Raw genomic sequence first — 17,062 nt, 5'->3', positions numbered from 1 at the left:
GGGTTTCCTCCTCCAGCTCCAACTCGTCGAGTCGGTCCTCCGACTCGTCGAGTTGGTCACTTAAAACCCGCGACCAAAACCGTGCCTACTCGAGGAGTCAGGGCATCCAACTCATCGAGTCGACCTTTCAAATGGAAATATAAGACTGAAAAGTTTGTACCTGAGAGTCGGGGTGTTACAATTCTCCCCCACTTGAACTAGACTTCGTCCTCGAAGTCTGTTGCGGTGAACAACTCCAGATAATGCTCCCGAATCTCAGTCTCCGGCTCCCAAGTCCACTCAGATCCCATCCGGTGCTCCCATTGTACCATTACCAAAGGCACTTCCTTGTTCCGCAGAACCTTCACCTTCCTTTCCAGAATGGCTACTGGCCTCTCTATGTAATTCAGGCAATCATCGACCTGTATGTCATCCAAGGACACCACTGCCTCCTCATCTAATACGCACTTCCGTAACTGTGACACATGGAAAGCGCTATGGATCTGACTAAGCTCCTCTGGTAGCTCTAATCTATACGTCACCTTGCCAACTCTGGCAATGATCCTGAACGGTCCAATGTATCGGGGGCCTAATTTCCCCCTCTTCCTGAAGAGGATCACACCCTTCCATGGCGAGCCCTTCAGGAGTACCATATCACCAACCTGAAACTCCAGCTCAGATCGGCGCCTGTCAACATAACTCTTTTGCCGACTCTGCGCGGTCTGCAGCCGCTGCCTAATCTGCTGAATCATCTCGGTAGTTTGCAGGACTACCTCGGTCCGACCCATCACCCTGTGACCCACCTCACCCCAACAGACTGGGGTGCGGCATCTCCGTCCATACAACAACTCATAAGGTGGAGCACCAATGTTGGAGTGAAAGTTGTTGTTGTAGGAGAACTCTAAAAGGGGTAGGTAGGAGTCCTAGATCCCACCAAAGTCAATAACACAGGCTCTCAACATATCCTCAAGAGTCTGTATGGTCCACTCACTTTGGTCGTCCGTCTGCGGATGATAGGTTGTACTGAAGTGCAGCCGTGTGCCCAGTTCCTCGTGGAACTTCTGCCAGAATCGAGAGGTAAACCGAACATTACGGTCTGAGACGATAGAGACCGGAACCCCATGGAGAGCGACAATCTCGCGTATATACACATCGGCCAGCTTCTCGGTCGATGAGCTCTCCCGGATGGGCGGAAAATAAGCACTCTTGGTCAATCGATCCATGATGACCCAAATAGCGTCGAACCCCTTCGCTATTCTCGGCAGCTTGGTGATGAAGGCCATCATGATATGCTCCCATTTCCACATGGGAATCTCCAGAGGCTATAACTGGACATGCGACCTCTGGTGCTCGGCCTTGACCATTCTGTAGGTCAAGCACCTCTCAACATACCAAGCGATCTGCCGCTTCATGCATGGCCACCAATAACTCAATCGCAAGTCCCGGTACATCTTGGTCGCCCCCGGGTTAATAGAGAAGCGAGACTTATAAGCCTCCTCCAAAATAGTCTGTCTGACCCCACCAGACACCGGTACTCAGACCCGACCGCAACGAGTCAATAACCCCCGGCTATCCTGCACAAACCGGGTCTTCTCACCCCTGATCCTCTCAAGTTTCCAGTTCTCCTGACGCATACCCTCAGCCTGGCTTCCCTGATCAAGCCCACAAGTGGAGAATCCACTGAAATCCTCATACATGTCACTGGAGTAGAAGATCCAGCTGACTTGCGGCTCAGAGCGTCCGCAACCACATTCGCTTTACCCGGGTGGTAAAGGATCTCACAGTCGTAGTCTTTGACTACATCTAGCCATCTGCGCTGTCTCATGTTCAGGTTCGGCTGATCCATGATTTGTCTCAGGCTCTTGTAGTCCGTGTAGATGGTACAGCGGACCCCATAGAGGTAATGTCTCCAAATATTGAGAGCGAATACCACCGCTCCCAACTCCAGATCATGAGTAGGGTATCTCGTCTCGTGCGGCTTCAACTGTTGTGACACGTAGGCTATCACCCGTCCTCTCTGCATGAGGACCGCTCCCAGTCCCGTGATGGATGCATCACAGAACACCACAAAATCCTCAACTCCCTCCGGGAGAGTCAAGACTGGAGCCTCGCATAGTCGCTGTCAGAGGGTCTCAAACGCCCTCTGCTGCTCGGGGCCCCACCGGAAATCCACCCCCTTCATCGTCAGACGAGTGAGGGGTACTGCAATCTTGGAGAAATCATGTATGAATCTCCGGTAATACCCTGCCAATCCTAAAAAGCCCCTAATGTCTGAGGGAGATTTCAGAACCTCCCACTGCATAACCGCCTCGATTTTGGCCGGATCGACCAAAATCCCCTCCTGGTTAACGAGGTGTCCCAGGAACCGGACCTCTCGTAACCAAAACTCGCACTTCGAGAACTTGACATAAAGCCGTTCCCACCTCAGAACTCCCAATAACTCCTGCAGATGCTCCTCGTGCTGCTCTCGGGTCTTGGAATACACCAAGATATCGTCGATGAATACTATGACCGAGCGATCGAGCATCGGCCTGCATACCTGATTCATCAGGTCCATAAATACTGCTGGCGCGTTGGTGAGCCCAAACGGCATCACCACGAACTCGTAATGTCCATAACGAGTTCGGATCGCGGTCTTCTCCACATCCTCCTCCCTAACCCTGACCTGATGGTACCCGGACCTCAGGTCTATCTTGGAGAACCAAGGTGCTCCCTGCAACTGATCGAAAAGATCATCTATCCTCGGGAGTGGATAACGGTTCTTCACCGTCAACTTGTTCAACTCCTGGTAATCAATGCACATCCGGTGTGAACCATCCTTCTTCCTGACGAAGAGTATCGGTGCTCCCCACGGGGAACTGCTCGGACGAATGAACTGCTTGCCCAGCAGTTCCTGCGGCTGTGATGACAGCTCCTGCATCTCTGGTGGTGCCAACCGGTATGGTGCCTTGGCGATAGGGGCCGCACCTGGCACTAGGTCGATCCTAAACTCAACCTGCCTCTCGGGAGGCACTTCGGGTAACTCCTCTGGAAACACGTCAGCAAACTCCCTGACCACCGGAACCTCTGATACTGAAACCTGATCCCTGACTCGCGCATCCACCACATACGCTAGATAACCCGCACACCCGTTCTGAATATACTGCCGAGCCCTGGCAGCCGAACTCCCTACTAAATGTCTGAGAGACAAAATACCGACTCGCCCCCGAGTCAAATAACACCAAAGCGGGTAAGGATTTCACTAAAAACGTACCTAATCACAGGTACAAATATATAAGCATAAAACAATATAATCAGTAAGATAAGGGATAGAAACATACCAGCAACCACGTCTGGCGCTGCTCTGGCCTCCTCTGCTGTAAGCTGGAAGACGCGTCCCTTGGACCTCGGGGGCGTTGCCCGACCGTGACCCCCGTCAGTAATCCTCAATGTAGCCAGCGTTGGAGCCTGTGCCGGCTTGGCCGCGAGGTGTGGGCAGTTGGTCTTCGCGTGACCAACCTGATGACAATGGTAGCAGATCCTCATATCCTGAATCGGGGCTGTCTGGAGACAGTCCCGCGCAAAATGCTTCTCCTTGTCGCATTTGCGGCATGCGCTACCTGATCTGCAAGCCCCCGAGTGCCCCCTCCCGCACTTGCCACAAGTGCGGCCCTGCTGTCCCCCTGACCTGGAATCAGCAGTCTTAGACCGCTTTGGCGCCGGCTGTGACTGTGTCGGGGCCTACCGTTGCTCCCTCAACTGCAGCTCAATCTCCAACTCACGCCGCCTAGCGGCCTCCTGTAGATCCAAAAGCGTATCACAACGCTGGGTCACCACAAACGGCCGAATATCAGTCTTGAGCATGCTCAGATAACGAGTCATCTGAGCCTGCTCGGAAGCAAACTCCGGTAAAAACATCGCCCTTTCCGTGAACATGCGGGTGATCGTCGTCACCGTCTCACCATCATGTCTCAGATCCAGAAACTTCTAAGCCAACCGTTACTAGTCGACTCGTGGAATGTAGCGAGCGCGGAACATATCCCTGAACTGCTCCCAAGTAAAAACAGCTCTCTGATCATCCGATCACGATCCAGTCATCAGTCTCCACCAGTCGTTTGCCCCGGACCTAAGCAGGTTCAGGGCACATCTGACCTTCTGGTCAGTAGGACATGAGCACGTGAAGAAACACCCCTCCACATCAGACAACCACATCATGGCTTTGATGGGATCCTGAGTCCCATCAAAAGTAGGGGGCATCGTGTTGTCGAAGTCCCGATACTGAAAATCCCGACCGGCTCCCAACCCTGCCGCATATACAGCTGTTGTGGCTGCTGCGGTTGCCGCCTCAGTGAGGGCTGCATAGCGATCATCGAAATACTCCACCATAGCGGTCTTGATAGACCCAAACATCTCTGGAAACTGAGCTCGGAACATAGCAGCAACCTCATCATCCAGGATCTCCCGGATCCTGTCGTCCATTTCGTCTAGCCTCATCTGGCCGATAGTCTCGGGCGCTGCCGGCGCCTCCTATCCGCCCTCTCCTGATCCTGACCCGGATCCTGTCACAAATCATCGTGTAACCACCATGCTGAAAATATACCAAACAGATATCAGATATTCCACATAACAATCTGGGAACCAACTCCCAACAAAACCCTAGGGGTTGTGACTTCCTTGCTACGTGTATGGGTCATGTGCGTTCAGTAGTACCGGTCCATACTACCTTCCACACCTACCCATATTTGTCCCAAGTATCATCACAACACCCTAAAACTATACATAAGCATGGCATGCGCTCAGTCCTCACTCCTAGAGGAAGGCTAAATATCTCATAACCGACGGACTCATCCAAACAACCCATCCATGAAACTTCCACCAACCCTGCAGCACTCGTGTATGCTAACCATACATAACGTTGGACCCTATAGACTTTGAATACTTGATCCTACCCTAAGCCCTTCATCAAACAAGAACAGGAAACAAGGCCAAATCAAACATTCTCAGGCTATAAGATCTTAATTATGTACAGCCGTAATGCATACACTAAACAACTACAGTAATGATGTCAAATTCATATAAGGAAAACCCTAGGCTATCAGGCATTATATAATCAGGAAATTATATCATGCAATTCCTAAAGATCCCTAGCCTAGTACTAGCATGTTGTTCTAACACATCACATAAATCAAATAATCCGTAAGGTATTTTGGGGTCTATCCATGAGCTCCGGCTGATCGTACACTTGCATCCTCCTTTATTATTTTGAAAACATTTTCAGAAAATCGTTTTAAAATCTTGTCCTCAGTTTGAGACTGGAGACACGCGAGTGTTTCCTCCAGTTCACTCAAACCAAGGCTCTGATACCAACTTGTAACACCCATAAAAAAAATCATGCCAAATTTAAACTTTTTAAAACATTTCAAAACCCATGAATATTACAAAACTTGTTTTCAAAATAGTACATTGTCAGAGTATCGCAGAATCAAATCATAAAATCATAAAGTGTGAGGAGCGGTACGATCATACCTTCGCCTTCCCGCGATCATCAGAAGTACCTGAAACAATAATCGATAAATGTAAGCTCGAAGGCTTAGTGAGTTACCCCCAAAATACCAACGTCATACAGATATAACCATATCATATAAACAAACACAGCATGCATAATGAGCCATCAGTCTGACTGGACCACCTCACAAGCCATCAGTCTATATGGACCGATCTTCGATCCATCGGCACGTCTGGACCGCCCTCTCGGGGCCTTCAGCCTATCCGGACCGCTCGCCGGGCCTTCGGCCTGACTAGTATGCCCTAACCGGGTCTGCAGTCTATCTGGTCCGCCCTGGGTGTCTTGGCCTACAGCACAAAGCAGGACCTGCCTCAACCCAGTCCCAATCTCATCAAACATGTGCATATAATATCATACACTAGCATGCAATAACAGATAGTCATACAGATCTAACAGATCTCTAACATGGCAACCATCCTATGACCAGGATACCGATCTAACCAATCAATAACATAGCAACCATCCTATAACCAGGATACCGATCTAACCGATCTCTAAAATAGCAACCATCTTATAACCAGGATATCAATCTAATAGATTACTAGCATAGCAACCATCCTAAAACAAGGATGAAATCTAACATATCAATAACATAGCAACCATCCTAAAACCAGGATGCAAATCATAAAGGATCGGCCTTGGTGTCGTAGACCATGTTGATATAGTGAGGAGAACTCACCTCTCAAGTAGCTCGAATCGATAAAGTCAAATCAACCAAATGCATCTCCAAATCCAATACCTACATCCACCGATGACTCGCTTCCATAAATTCCCAAATTACCAAAATACCCCTAGAGGTCAAACTGGTCAACCCTTGGTCCAAGTCAAAGTCAACAGTCCATGTTGACCCAACTCGTCGAGTGCAGCTAGCAACTCGTCGAGTTCCTTAAGGGTTCAGAAAGTCATAAAACCCTCACTGACTCGCCGAGTTTCCGACCAACTCGTCGAGTCTATGCGTGTCCAGAAGTTGGGGAAACCCTAACTGGCTCGTCGAGTCATCCTACTGACTCGCCGAGTTCATGAAGAAACCTTCAAGGCTAATCTTCATCGGACTCGCCGAGTTGGCCATGCAATTCGTCAAGTCTCTTCAGTCCTTTCTCCATTCAGATGCTTATAAGCCACCCCAAAGCTCCATATTGCAGAGCTGAGTTCCTAGAGCATACTTCCTACGTAAAGTTGCAAACTTTATGTACATGCAAGGTGTTAATGGCCAAAATCAAGCTAGAGAAGAGGTTCTAAGTGAGGGAAAGGCATTATCTTGCTAAAGGCTGAAACTTTATGACCATAAGAACCAAGATGAGCCTAGATCTGAAGTTGCAACTTCAGATCATGTTCATTACCCGAAATGAAACACCAAACAAGCTAAAATGGCCCTAATCTCAAACATAAAGGGATCTAGAGAGAAGGAAGCTCAAGGTAACGACTTGTTACCTTCAAGTGATGCCAAAATGGAGTAGAGTTCAGATCCTCAATTGTTCCTTTCCCAAAGCTTCTTGATCTTCAAGCTCCTTCCACCTTCCAAGCTTAAAACACATAATTATGGAGAGAAAATGTGATTTAGGGTTTCTGGACTAAAAGGAGGCTGTAAGGGAGGATAAGGGAGGCTAATGACCCTTTAAATAGGGTACAAAACCCCGGAAATTAGGGTTTCATCCTCCAGCTCCAACTCGTCGAGTCGGTCCTCTGACTCGTCGAGTTGGTCACTTAAAACCCGCGACCAAAACTGTGCCTACTCGACGAGTCAGGGCATCCAACTCATCGAGTCGAACTTTCAAATTGAAATATAAGACTGAAAAGTTTGTACCTCAGAGTCGGGGTGTTACACATCAACACAACAATCCATTTCAATTGCCCGATACGATAACATGTGTCATACCACATGACTGGTAACCTATTATGTTAGTAACACCAATGGTATTTTTCGAACAAAATGTAAACTTTAATGGTCATATGTGTACAAAGGTTTTTCTGGTAATATATGTAGAAAGAAAAGTTCAATGATATTTTTATATATTTTTGATACGTTGTTACCCTTATAAATCATTTTTCCATTATTATTAGAGTAACTTACAACTTTCATCATAGTAATCTCAAAACAAAAATTTGTTTGTAGTGTAGATGTTTGATTTATTGCATGTATAGTCCCTAAAATGAGGATTGATTGCATGTTTTGTCACTACTTTGAATGGCATTAAATTTATCCGTTAAATCTATGTAAAACCATTATTTTTCGATGTAGAAACTACAAGAGTAGTCTTAGTGGTTTGTGATTTTTTGTGGATTCAGGTTAAAAAAGTTTGGACTTGCATCGGTAGTTTGGACTTGTCTTTTACATTTTCTAATATCGGTTTTAATATTTTAATAGTTAAAAAATAAGAGAGGGCCCACACCTCTCTCCTTCTCTCTCATCTCCTTCTTCTACCATCATTTATCTTGAAAAACCTACAACTCGATAAAACACACACTAGCCATGCTACTTCCATTGATGGTGCTCCATTTAACTTCATTACTCGGTCACTTGTCAAGGTTGAATTTCTTTGCAATGACGTCGATTTTCCTATCAGGGTTCATATATGTGTGTGTTGTGTGTCTATAGGTTTCATGTGTATCTTGATTCCAGTCTAATCCACTGGCCTCTCTCTATTCATCTCCCTTAACTCTTTTAGTATGTGTCTGGATTTCATATGTGTACATGTTTGTGTTCGTACGGTGTATAATGGTGATTCGGGAGAGATTTACAGATCACATAAATGAAGATGAAGATGATAAAGATAGGGTTTTCGAATTTCGGAGATGAAAACGATGGTGGCGATGATTGTAGTGGTTCAGTGGTGGTAGATGATGAAGATGATAAAGATAGGGTTTTCAAATTTAGCAACTGCACTAGTCACGTAACTGAAGTTATCTAAAAGTCGTATCAAGTTCTATATATGGGACATTAATGACTTTTTTTTTGTTTTTTCTAAAAAAAAAACTAAAAGCTCTATGACTGATTGTATTCAGCTCAACTCATGAATTAGTGTTACCATATATTTAATGGAAAAGGATAGTTAGGGTTAGTTTGAGTTTTAGGTTAAGTTTAGGGTGCAACATAAAGGAGGTGAGGATATTGGCAGGTTTTCATTGAAGGAAATATCAAAAATGGTCCATGTAGATTCTTATTTGTTTAGATCGAGTCCAAAAATATTTCAACTTGCAAATTAGTTCAAAATAGATTTTTTTATTTAATGTTTTAATTATTTAAAAAAGATAAACAAAACCTATCATATCTCTCTCTCTCTCTCTCTCTCTCTCTCTCTCTCTCTATATATATATATATATATATATATATATATATATATATATATATATATATATATATATAGGAGTAGGATCAAATGAGAACAAAAAAAGGTTGAGAACACGAGAACAGATCTAAGCTCTTCAAATATTATGATCTAAGGTTAATATAATTTATAAAAGCCATGAGATGAAATTGTAAATTTCTAAAAGTCATGGGATGAGATTGTAAATTTTTAATAGACTAAAGGGTAATATAGTCATTAAAGGTTAGCCTATTTTTGTCAAGTTGTTGTAATCTCTCTTTCTCTCTCCCCCTATCTCTCACTCACGTATTTCAAACCTTTAAACCCTAATTTGAGCTGTCACCACTCTCAATCGGGCGACCATCTCCACCTCTCCCACACCGTAGAAATCCTTCTAACATCACCACCATCACGTGTGTGACCATCGGCACCACCAGACCACTAGAGGACCACCAGTAACCATCGACTACCGTGTTCTGCAATGATCGACTAACCATCAATTAACCCTAACCTCTCAGGTCAACAGTCGCCGCTGCTTTTTCTACCCTTAAGCAGACAACTGTGGACATATTTCAGGTTCTGGCCTTTCTAATTTCTGGTTCTGTTTTGCATTCTGGCTTGATTGCTTCTTTTTTTATTCATATGGTTGCTTCTGTTCATATGATTGCTTCTTTTTTTCGTCGACTTCTTGTTCTTGGGGCTTCCAATTTTGGTTGTCTACAGTTTTGGTCAGGTTTGGGTTTTCCGATTTTGGTTGTCTACAATTTTGGTCAACTTTAGGTGACGAATACAAAACCCCAACATGCATTTTTCCCTATTACTGTCACTTTCAGGGCTTAAACTTATATGTTCTTTAGGAACAAGTGCCGAGTGAGGTGAGTTGTAAAATTCGCAATATCACGTTACTACTACTATGGGGGATTTTAAAGTTAGTGCAGTGGATAAAATCAACTTTTAGATGAATAATGAATGAAAATCTCAAAACCATATATATGAAAACGGACATTTTCATTACACTTGAAGACAACTTTTTTAAGAACATATTGTTGTAACCTATTTCTTCAATATATAATGGAAATATTCAAGCTAGAATCAGGGAATCTTCTCTGTTTCCTCTTAATCTGTGCAGGTTGGAAAGAAATTATGTGAAAAAAACTATTTTATGTAATATTTATGTGTTATATAAGCTTGTAAAAATATATAAATGAAGTTATATGAATAAGACTTTAATCATAAATAAATAAGACTCTAATCATATATGAATTGAATAATATGATTTTTTTCATTTATGATTATTATGTATTTTCGTCTTTGTCTTTGTATTTTATTCCTTTATGATTAAAATTGTAATAGATTTATGTTTCTACATCTGTACAGTGAAATCCAAGATCTTCTAGAATGTAATGTTGGATGATCGTGTTCAAGAAAATACTATAAAGTGGAAATGTTGAAGGCTTATTTATTTATGATTATGGAATTCAACAGAACACTGCAAAGTGACTTATTCATTTATGAATTATAGAATAATAGTTAATTATTGTATTCAAATTTTTGTTTGAGTTGTATTAATTTTGATTATAGGGAAAATAGTTAATTAGTATATTGTAATTTTGTTTTGTATTATTCATTTACGATGAGATGTATAATCTACTTATTTATGCAATATGTTTTATTCATTTATAATTATGATTTTATTGAAAACTTTTTATCTAAAAGTTGTGTTTTATTCATTTAAGATTATAATATGATTGTAAAGAAATCTTTTATATCCAAATTATGTTTTATACATTAAAGCTTACAACAATATTCATATATGATTACAAATGTGTTTTTAATATGTCGTTAAAAAAATTCATGCGTCGTTAAAAATATTTGGATAATATGGTAAATTCTTCAATATTTTTAATATGTTGTTGGTAAATAAAATAAAAAATAAAAACGTTTTTTTTAAATCATGTTAAATGATATTTAATTAATTTTGTTAACTAAAAAAAAGTTTACTACATTCCTAATATCAGGGAAAATAAATGCATCACATAATTATAGAAACTAATTAATTATCAATAACTTATCCATATTTAATTACAATTGTCAAATTCCTTTTATGCCTTTATGAAATGATTGGTCCACAATTGTTCACACGTTCTCAACCTTTTAGGTGTTCTCATTTGATCACTTCCATATATATATATATATATATATATATATATATATATATATATATATATATATATATATATATATATATATATATATCACAAAGAACACACCCAATCAATGACCTCAAACCATCATATTCTTCCTTTCTTCTTTCACATACAAACACACAATAACATACCATTCAAAAACATTCACTACTTCGTTTTCACGATTAAAACAAACAAACACACACACACCTAAACATACACATAATTAAAGAAATTGCCTCATTTCGATGTCTTTGTTTTGCCGGTCCTCGTCTATTTGCTCCATCATCTATCACCACTAAACCACTACATCATCGCCACCATCGTTTTCATCTCCTAAATTTAAAAACCCTATCTTTATCATCTTCATCTTCGTTTATGTGATCTGTAAATTTCTCCTGAATCACCATTATACATCGTACGAACACACACATACATATACATATGAAATCCAGACACATACTAACAGAGTTAAGGGAGATAAATAGAGAAAGGTCAGTGGCTTAGACGCTTAGACCGGAATCAAGATACACATGAAACCTATAGACACACAACACACACATACACGAAACCTGATAGGAAAATCGACGTCATTGCAAAGAAATTCAGCTTTGACAAGTGACCGAGTAATGAAGCTAAATGGAGCACCATCAATGGAAGTAGCATGGCTAGTGTGTGTGTGTTTTATTGAGTTGTAGGTTTTTCAAGATAAATGATGGTAGGAGAAGGAGATGACAGAAAAGGAGAGAGGTGTGCTTTCTTATTTTTTTAACTATTAAAATATTAAAATCGATATTAAAAAATGTAAAAGACAACGACCTGGTGCTCCTTCCTAAACCAAGCACTAGATCGTTGAAAACAAAAAGAATACTGACTTTTAGATAATCTGTCTAGGAAAGAGCCATTGTAACTACTATCGCCATTGAAATGGGCTTTCAAGGCAGTTGCTAAGGCAGCTGTAAGTAAGCAGCTAATAGTCTGCCAATAAGTTGGACCTTTCTTGTCAATTCGTGTAGGAGACTTCAGTGTAATAGTACTATAACAGTTTTGACACGTACTCTTTGTAAAGCAACTTTTTGTGCTTTTATTCTAGTCAACGAAAATCAATATCAAACCAAAAAATTATGCAAAACATGGTTCTAAAAAAAAAAAAATTCAGTTTTCTATATCATTAGGTCATCTAATATACCCGTCACTAAAAAAATTATTGGTTGTGATCAATTGAATGGTGCCCACATTCCACCACACCACACCACACCACATTGATTCCACCACACCACATTGCATCAAGGTGGTGTTCACAAATGTGGCGAGCTGCCACCTTATCACCTATCACCACAGATGGCTCATGGTACCATACATACGTGGAGGCCTTGGAGAAAGCTTCAAAAGAAACAATGGTGACCTAATGGATGGATTTCATCGCTCCAAGTTCATGGCAATCAAATAACACAAAATAAAAGTAAACTTCTTGCTTTTTTTTTCTTTTTTCAAAAATAAATAATAAACCATAAGCTATTTTTTGTTTAATTGACCCTTCTCAAAGAAAAAAGAAAAAGACAATAAGCAGCTATTTTTCCTATTCTCATTTTTTTTTTATCAGAAAGATCCCACACAAGTCCAGAGGGGTTCAGACAGCTTAAAGAAACACAGTTCACAGCACAAAACCATATATGTACTTATTCCTCCTATTCACTCATTTTCCCCTCTTCGACTCTGCAAGGATTTCAAAACTTCCAAATCCATTCCCTTCCTCCTCTCTCATCTCTCTTACTACTTTTTACTTTCCATTCCCACGTTTATCAAAAGAAGAAAACAGAAAAATAAAAATAAAAACCAAAAAACAAGACCTTCTTCGCTTCCGGTAAAAGTAAATTCAAGATTCCAGCTTTGAGTCAGATGAAATATCACCATTCTTTCCCATTTGTGTGTGGAGTGGCATCAGTAACTTTGTCTGTGTCCCTTTCAAGATCTTCGAAGCTGCCTGCAAATTCAAATACTTCACACAAAACAACAAAATTTTCATTCAGAATATGCCATACATATATAGAATCAATTCAATTTTATATATTTATGTTTAAGAATTTACTTTTTACCTTACTTACATCACGATAAAAAGAACTTATCTCTTCTTCTGTAAGTCCTTCCTCCTCCTCAGTGGTGTCTTCCCAACCCAATGAACGTAGGAATCTTGCTTCTTCTTCCTCTGAGTAAAGAATGGCATCAGAGCTTGAATTATTCTTTCCAATGTCAGTAGATCTCTCATTTGTATCCCCATTGCAACCCAAATCAACCTTAGGTTCATGGACCCCACCAGACCCCACCACCACTGGATCATGTTCATGTCCATCCTCACTTACACCACCCTTATCACTAGTATCAGAGGTAACAGGGTCATTATTGTTGGTCATTGATTTCTTCCTCATAAGGTTAAAAAAGTCATTTCGGCTCTGAGCTTGAGACGATGGTCTCTTCTCAAGTGTAGTAGCTACACCAGGCTTTCGCTCAACAGCAGAAACCACTGGATTGTTGTTTCTCAATGCAGGAGCAGGTCCAACAACCGAGGGTACAGCAAGAGGGCTATTTGGTAATTTACCACCACCACCACCTGTTGGACTCAGGTTGTCTTTTGGAATTGGAGTGACACCGTTTCTTTCACGTGATGGCTTAAGCACATGTAGTTTTCCCACAGTAGATGTTTTTGAAATGTCAAATTTAGTGGAAGCAGATCTTGGAGAGTGTGTATGGTTGACAAGGTGAGAATTCTGAAGCTGTACTTGTGCAACTTTTGGCTTTGTTTTATCTGAAGAGTTTGATCCCTAAAAAGACAATTAAAAAAAGAGAGACAAAGTATGAATAGATAAGAAAAGAAGTTAATGAGCATTACTAATATATACCAGTCATCATCAGGTAACAGTAGCATGATAAAAATATTAAGTTTGTGTCGAATTTTCAATGATAATTATGATGAGAAATATGCAAATCACTTTATAGAGCTTTCATAGGTTTCACATGCAGAAAAAATAATGATGAGATGTTTGAAATAACAATATCCAGATATTTGAATGCATACCATAATAAGATCAGATTACTTATTGATTTTAATGTAATGTCATATATTAAAAGGTAAATAGCTTCAGATAGCAACCAACTTTCCACGTATTTTCAATTTTAGGCAACTAGCTATCTTTTTGTCATTCAAGAGTACTTAACTATTCAAACATGCTGATTGAGGACAAATGAAAAAAAATAAAAATTAATAGATGTTACAAGCAATTTACCCTACACTAAACTATTAAGAGTATGTTTGAACATTTAATATCTTTTAGCAAGTTTCCTCAATATAATGCATATAGTTTCCTAATGCACTAATAAGCATTACACCAGAATTTCAAATGATAAATAATACAAACCATTAACAATAATCAAAATGCACTCAAGCAATTCCAAAGAACAATAAACAAAAACTAGAATATGGAACAAAGGTGAATTTAAAGCAATATGCCTACTAACAGATTCAAATGTAGCTTATCTACAACTTCCAATCAAGCACCAATAATCAACAGAAGATTTCAAAAAAACTCTTACCAAGGCTTTAGGCAATGAAGGAGTCATGGGAATCAACTGTCTGGATTGCTTAACAGCAAGCTCTTCCAGTCTTTGAGTTCCAACAGACAACTACAATAAACACATGTAATAAGTATATGATACATACTATGATTGCATTTGTTACACAGAAGTAGACAAGTTTGTAGGGGTATTTTCAATAATGAAGATGAGAAGGGCATTCATGTCTTTTATACCTGAGGAGCAGTCTGAGCACGAGGAGGACCCTGAGCCAAAGTTTCAGCCATATTGCGACCAGTTGTCATGCTTGTAGTTGTAGGAATTGCAGTTGATTGAACAGAGGTGTTGCTTCCATTGCTACCAACTATCACAGGCACCTCAGCCAGGGCTGATGTCCACCCATCACCGCCAATCACCGCCGCGTTACCAATCGGCAAATTCTGAATAGCAGTAGTCAACCCTGGAGATGGAACCCTCCCAATCTCCCCATCTATCTGTTTCTCTTCAGCCCCAAGTGATGGAAAATCCCTTTCAAAAGCAATCTTCACATTACCAATGCCAACAGCCCTTCCATTGTTGTGATTATTCTTGTCAGATATTACCTTTCTTGGCCATGACTCACGCTTTGAAGATACACTTGAATGTGAACGTCTTAACCCTTCTTTTTCAAACCTACTTGGTAGAATATTACTCAAAGGATCAGAATAATCACGATGCCTATGGCTATTATCTGACTTTTCTTTATCATGTATTATGTCCTTATCCCAATCCCTGTCACGGTTGTTCCTCCCAAAACTGCTGTAAGATCTTAAATGAGATGACCCGTTGCTAGAAGTTCGCCTGAAGTATGAGGAAGTTGTCTTTTCTGAAACAGAAGGGCGACCTAAATCGTTATCATTGATGTTAACAAACGATTTGTTTCTTGTGGCCTTTGATGCACCTTGTTCGTCTAGAAAAGAAGATAGTTACATAGGTAAGAAAAACAGAAAAAAGTATGGTCGTATGGTGAATAGCATAGATTCTTGATAGATGTTGAAAAGATTTACCTGAGTGTAAAGAAGATGACTGAAACTGATGGGATGTTGTGTTTAAGCTTCCACTACTTTTTAACCATTCGGGCACAAATGTTGGCTCACTTCTTTCCATAGCTAGTACTGAACATCATAAGAACAGAATAACAATGGACAAATGTGCATCTGAGTAATGAAATCCACACCCTCCAACAAAGTTTATGTGTATCTTCGTCCACTTTAGGAGTCAAGACCAGCTATGGAAGCCCGTGTGAAAAAACCAAAGCTGCAAATCCTAGACTAAGGTTCTAACTCTTTCAAGAGCAACACTTTATCAGATAAATGAATCAAAAACTATGCTGTACACAGTTAGGTAGGGATCGTGTTACCGCTTCTACCCTTGGTATTTACTGTAATTTGGATTGTAATCGAGAACAGAGATCAACAACCGTTTCTAGTGTTTAAAAGGTATTCATATTTCAAGGCTGAACGAACTTACAAGACCCTCATCTTATAAATAAGTTCAATCAGCACTACAACAAAACAGAACCGTCTTATATCATCGAGAAACACAAAATATATCCCTTCTTGATGAATACTTCAAGCCCATTACATAGAATAATCAAACCCTAAAATTTGAAGCGGCACAAACAGGTAAAACAAATCGAAACCCTAGGTTCTGTTCGTCCGATACACAACCGATATAATCAAGAAAAGGGTATTCTAAATTCGTAATATTGGCGAAGAAATGTCAAAAATTAGACTAACCCTTAACCGTTGAATCAAAAGAAGACCCAAAAAAACCCTAAGTCGCCGCCGCTGTTCTATTTTTTCCCTTGGGTATGTCAGTGCGATTAGATTATATGAGGTAATTCGTCTATGTAATGAAGGAAGAAAGCGAAGAGTCCCTCAATTGGGTTGTCAAGAAGGAAGGAGAGAGACGGAAAGGGAGAGCATGTATGTATTGTATGTACTGTGTGTTTGTGTATGGGTGAGTGTAGGGGAGATGGAGAATGAGAAAACCACCGGGAAGCCTCTTTGATTGCGCCGTGTGGAGGAAGAACTTTTATCTCAGTGTGTGTGAGAGAAAGGGAAGAAGAAAGGGGATTGTGAGGAAGTTTTTTCTTGTTTGGTGTTGGTTTTGGAATTGATGTTGCTCTGTCTTTGGCGTGAGGGCTTGTTTTTGTTAAATTATATGAGAAATTTATGTTTAGCTTTTCTTAACCCTAATTATCTTGCATCTTATTTAAAATAATTATTTATGAGTTTCTTCACATTTCTCACACTGATTAATTTTGAAAATACAACAAGACGAACATCATATTCGCAAAATAGTTACCACGAATTCTCGTAGTTCAAGTCGTAAAACACTCTCTTTAAATTGAGGACCTAATTTTAGTATTCCCTTAAACAAATTACACATCAAACATGTTTGTTGTTGAAATAAATTGTATAACAATGAGTGTTGTA

General features: G+C 40.5%; 1 protein-coding gene across 2 annotated transcripts; it reads right to left on the bottom strand.

The window, feature by feature from the left end:
- Positions 1 to 12,472: 12,472 nt before the first annotated feature.
- LOC145115127 (uncharacterized) lies at positions 12,473 to 16,766 on the bottom strand. Of its 2 annotated transcripts, none has more exons than XM_079051320.1 (5): positions 15,629 to 16,766; positions 14,819 to 15,531; positions 14,604 to 14,693; positions 13,112 to 13,834; positions 12,473 to 13,014 (listed from the first exon to the last, which is right to left on the bottom strand). In XM_079051320.1, exons 1-5 carry the CDS (start codon positions 15,726 to 15,728, stop codon positions 12,892 to 12,894), a joined length of 1,749 nt encoding a protein of 582 aa, XP_078907446.1. In that variant the 5' UTR covers positions 15,729 to 16,766; the 3' UTR covers positions 12,473 to 12,891. The 2 variants fall into 2 exon arrangements, with proteins under 2 accessions (XP_078907446.1, XP_078907447.1); XM_079051321.1 differs by having other exon boundaries at positions 13,121 to 13,834.
- Positions 16,767 to 17,062: the final 296 nt, after the last annotated feature.

This window comes from Lactuca virosa, chromosome 5 (genome assembly GCF_052849685.1).
Source record: "Lactuca virosa cultivar CGN04683 chromosome 5, Lactuca_virosa_CGN04683_v6, whole genome shotgun sequence".
In the NCBI taxonomy this organism is placed as follows: domain Eukaryota; kingdom Viridiplantae; phylum Streptophyta; class Magnoliopsida; order Asterales; family Asteraceae; genus Lactuca; species Lactuca virosa.
Note: the sequence above shows the minus strand (reverse complement) of the source record. Positions and strands in the feature narration are given on the sequence as shown.

What these genes read in the sequence shown, in the direction of transcription:
- LOC145115127 (XM_079051320.1), bottom strand. Translation starts at nt 15,728, where the DNA reads ATGGAAAGAAGTGAGCCAACATTTGTGCCCGAATGGTTAAAAAGTAGT. An exon ending in GTCATCTTCTTTACACTCAG is followed by an intron (nt 15,532 to 15,628) that starts GTAAATCTTTTC and finishes CTTCTTTTCTAG; the next exon opens with ACGAACAAGGTGCATCAAAG. An exon ending in CTTCATTGCCTAAAGCCTTG is followed by an intron (nt 13,835 to 14,603) that starts GTAAGAGTTTTT and finishes TTGTCTTTTTAG; the next exon opens with GGATCAAACTCTTCAGATAA.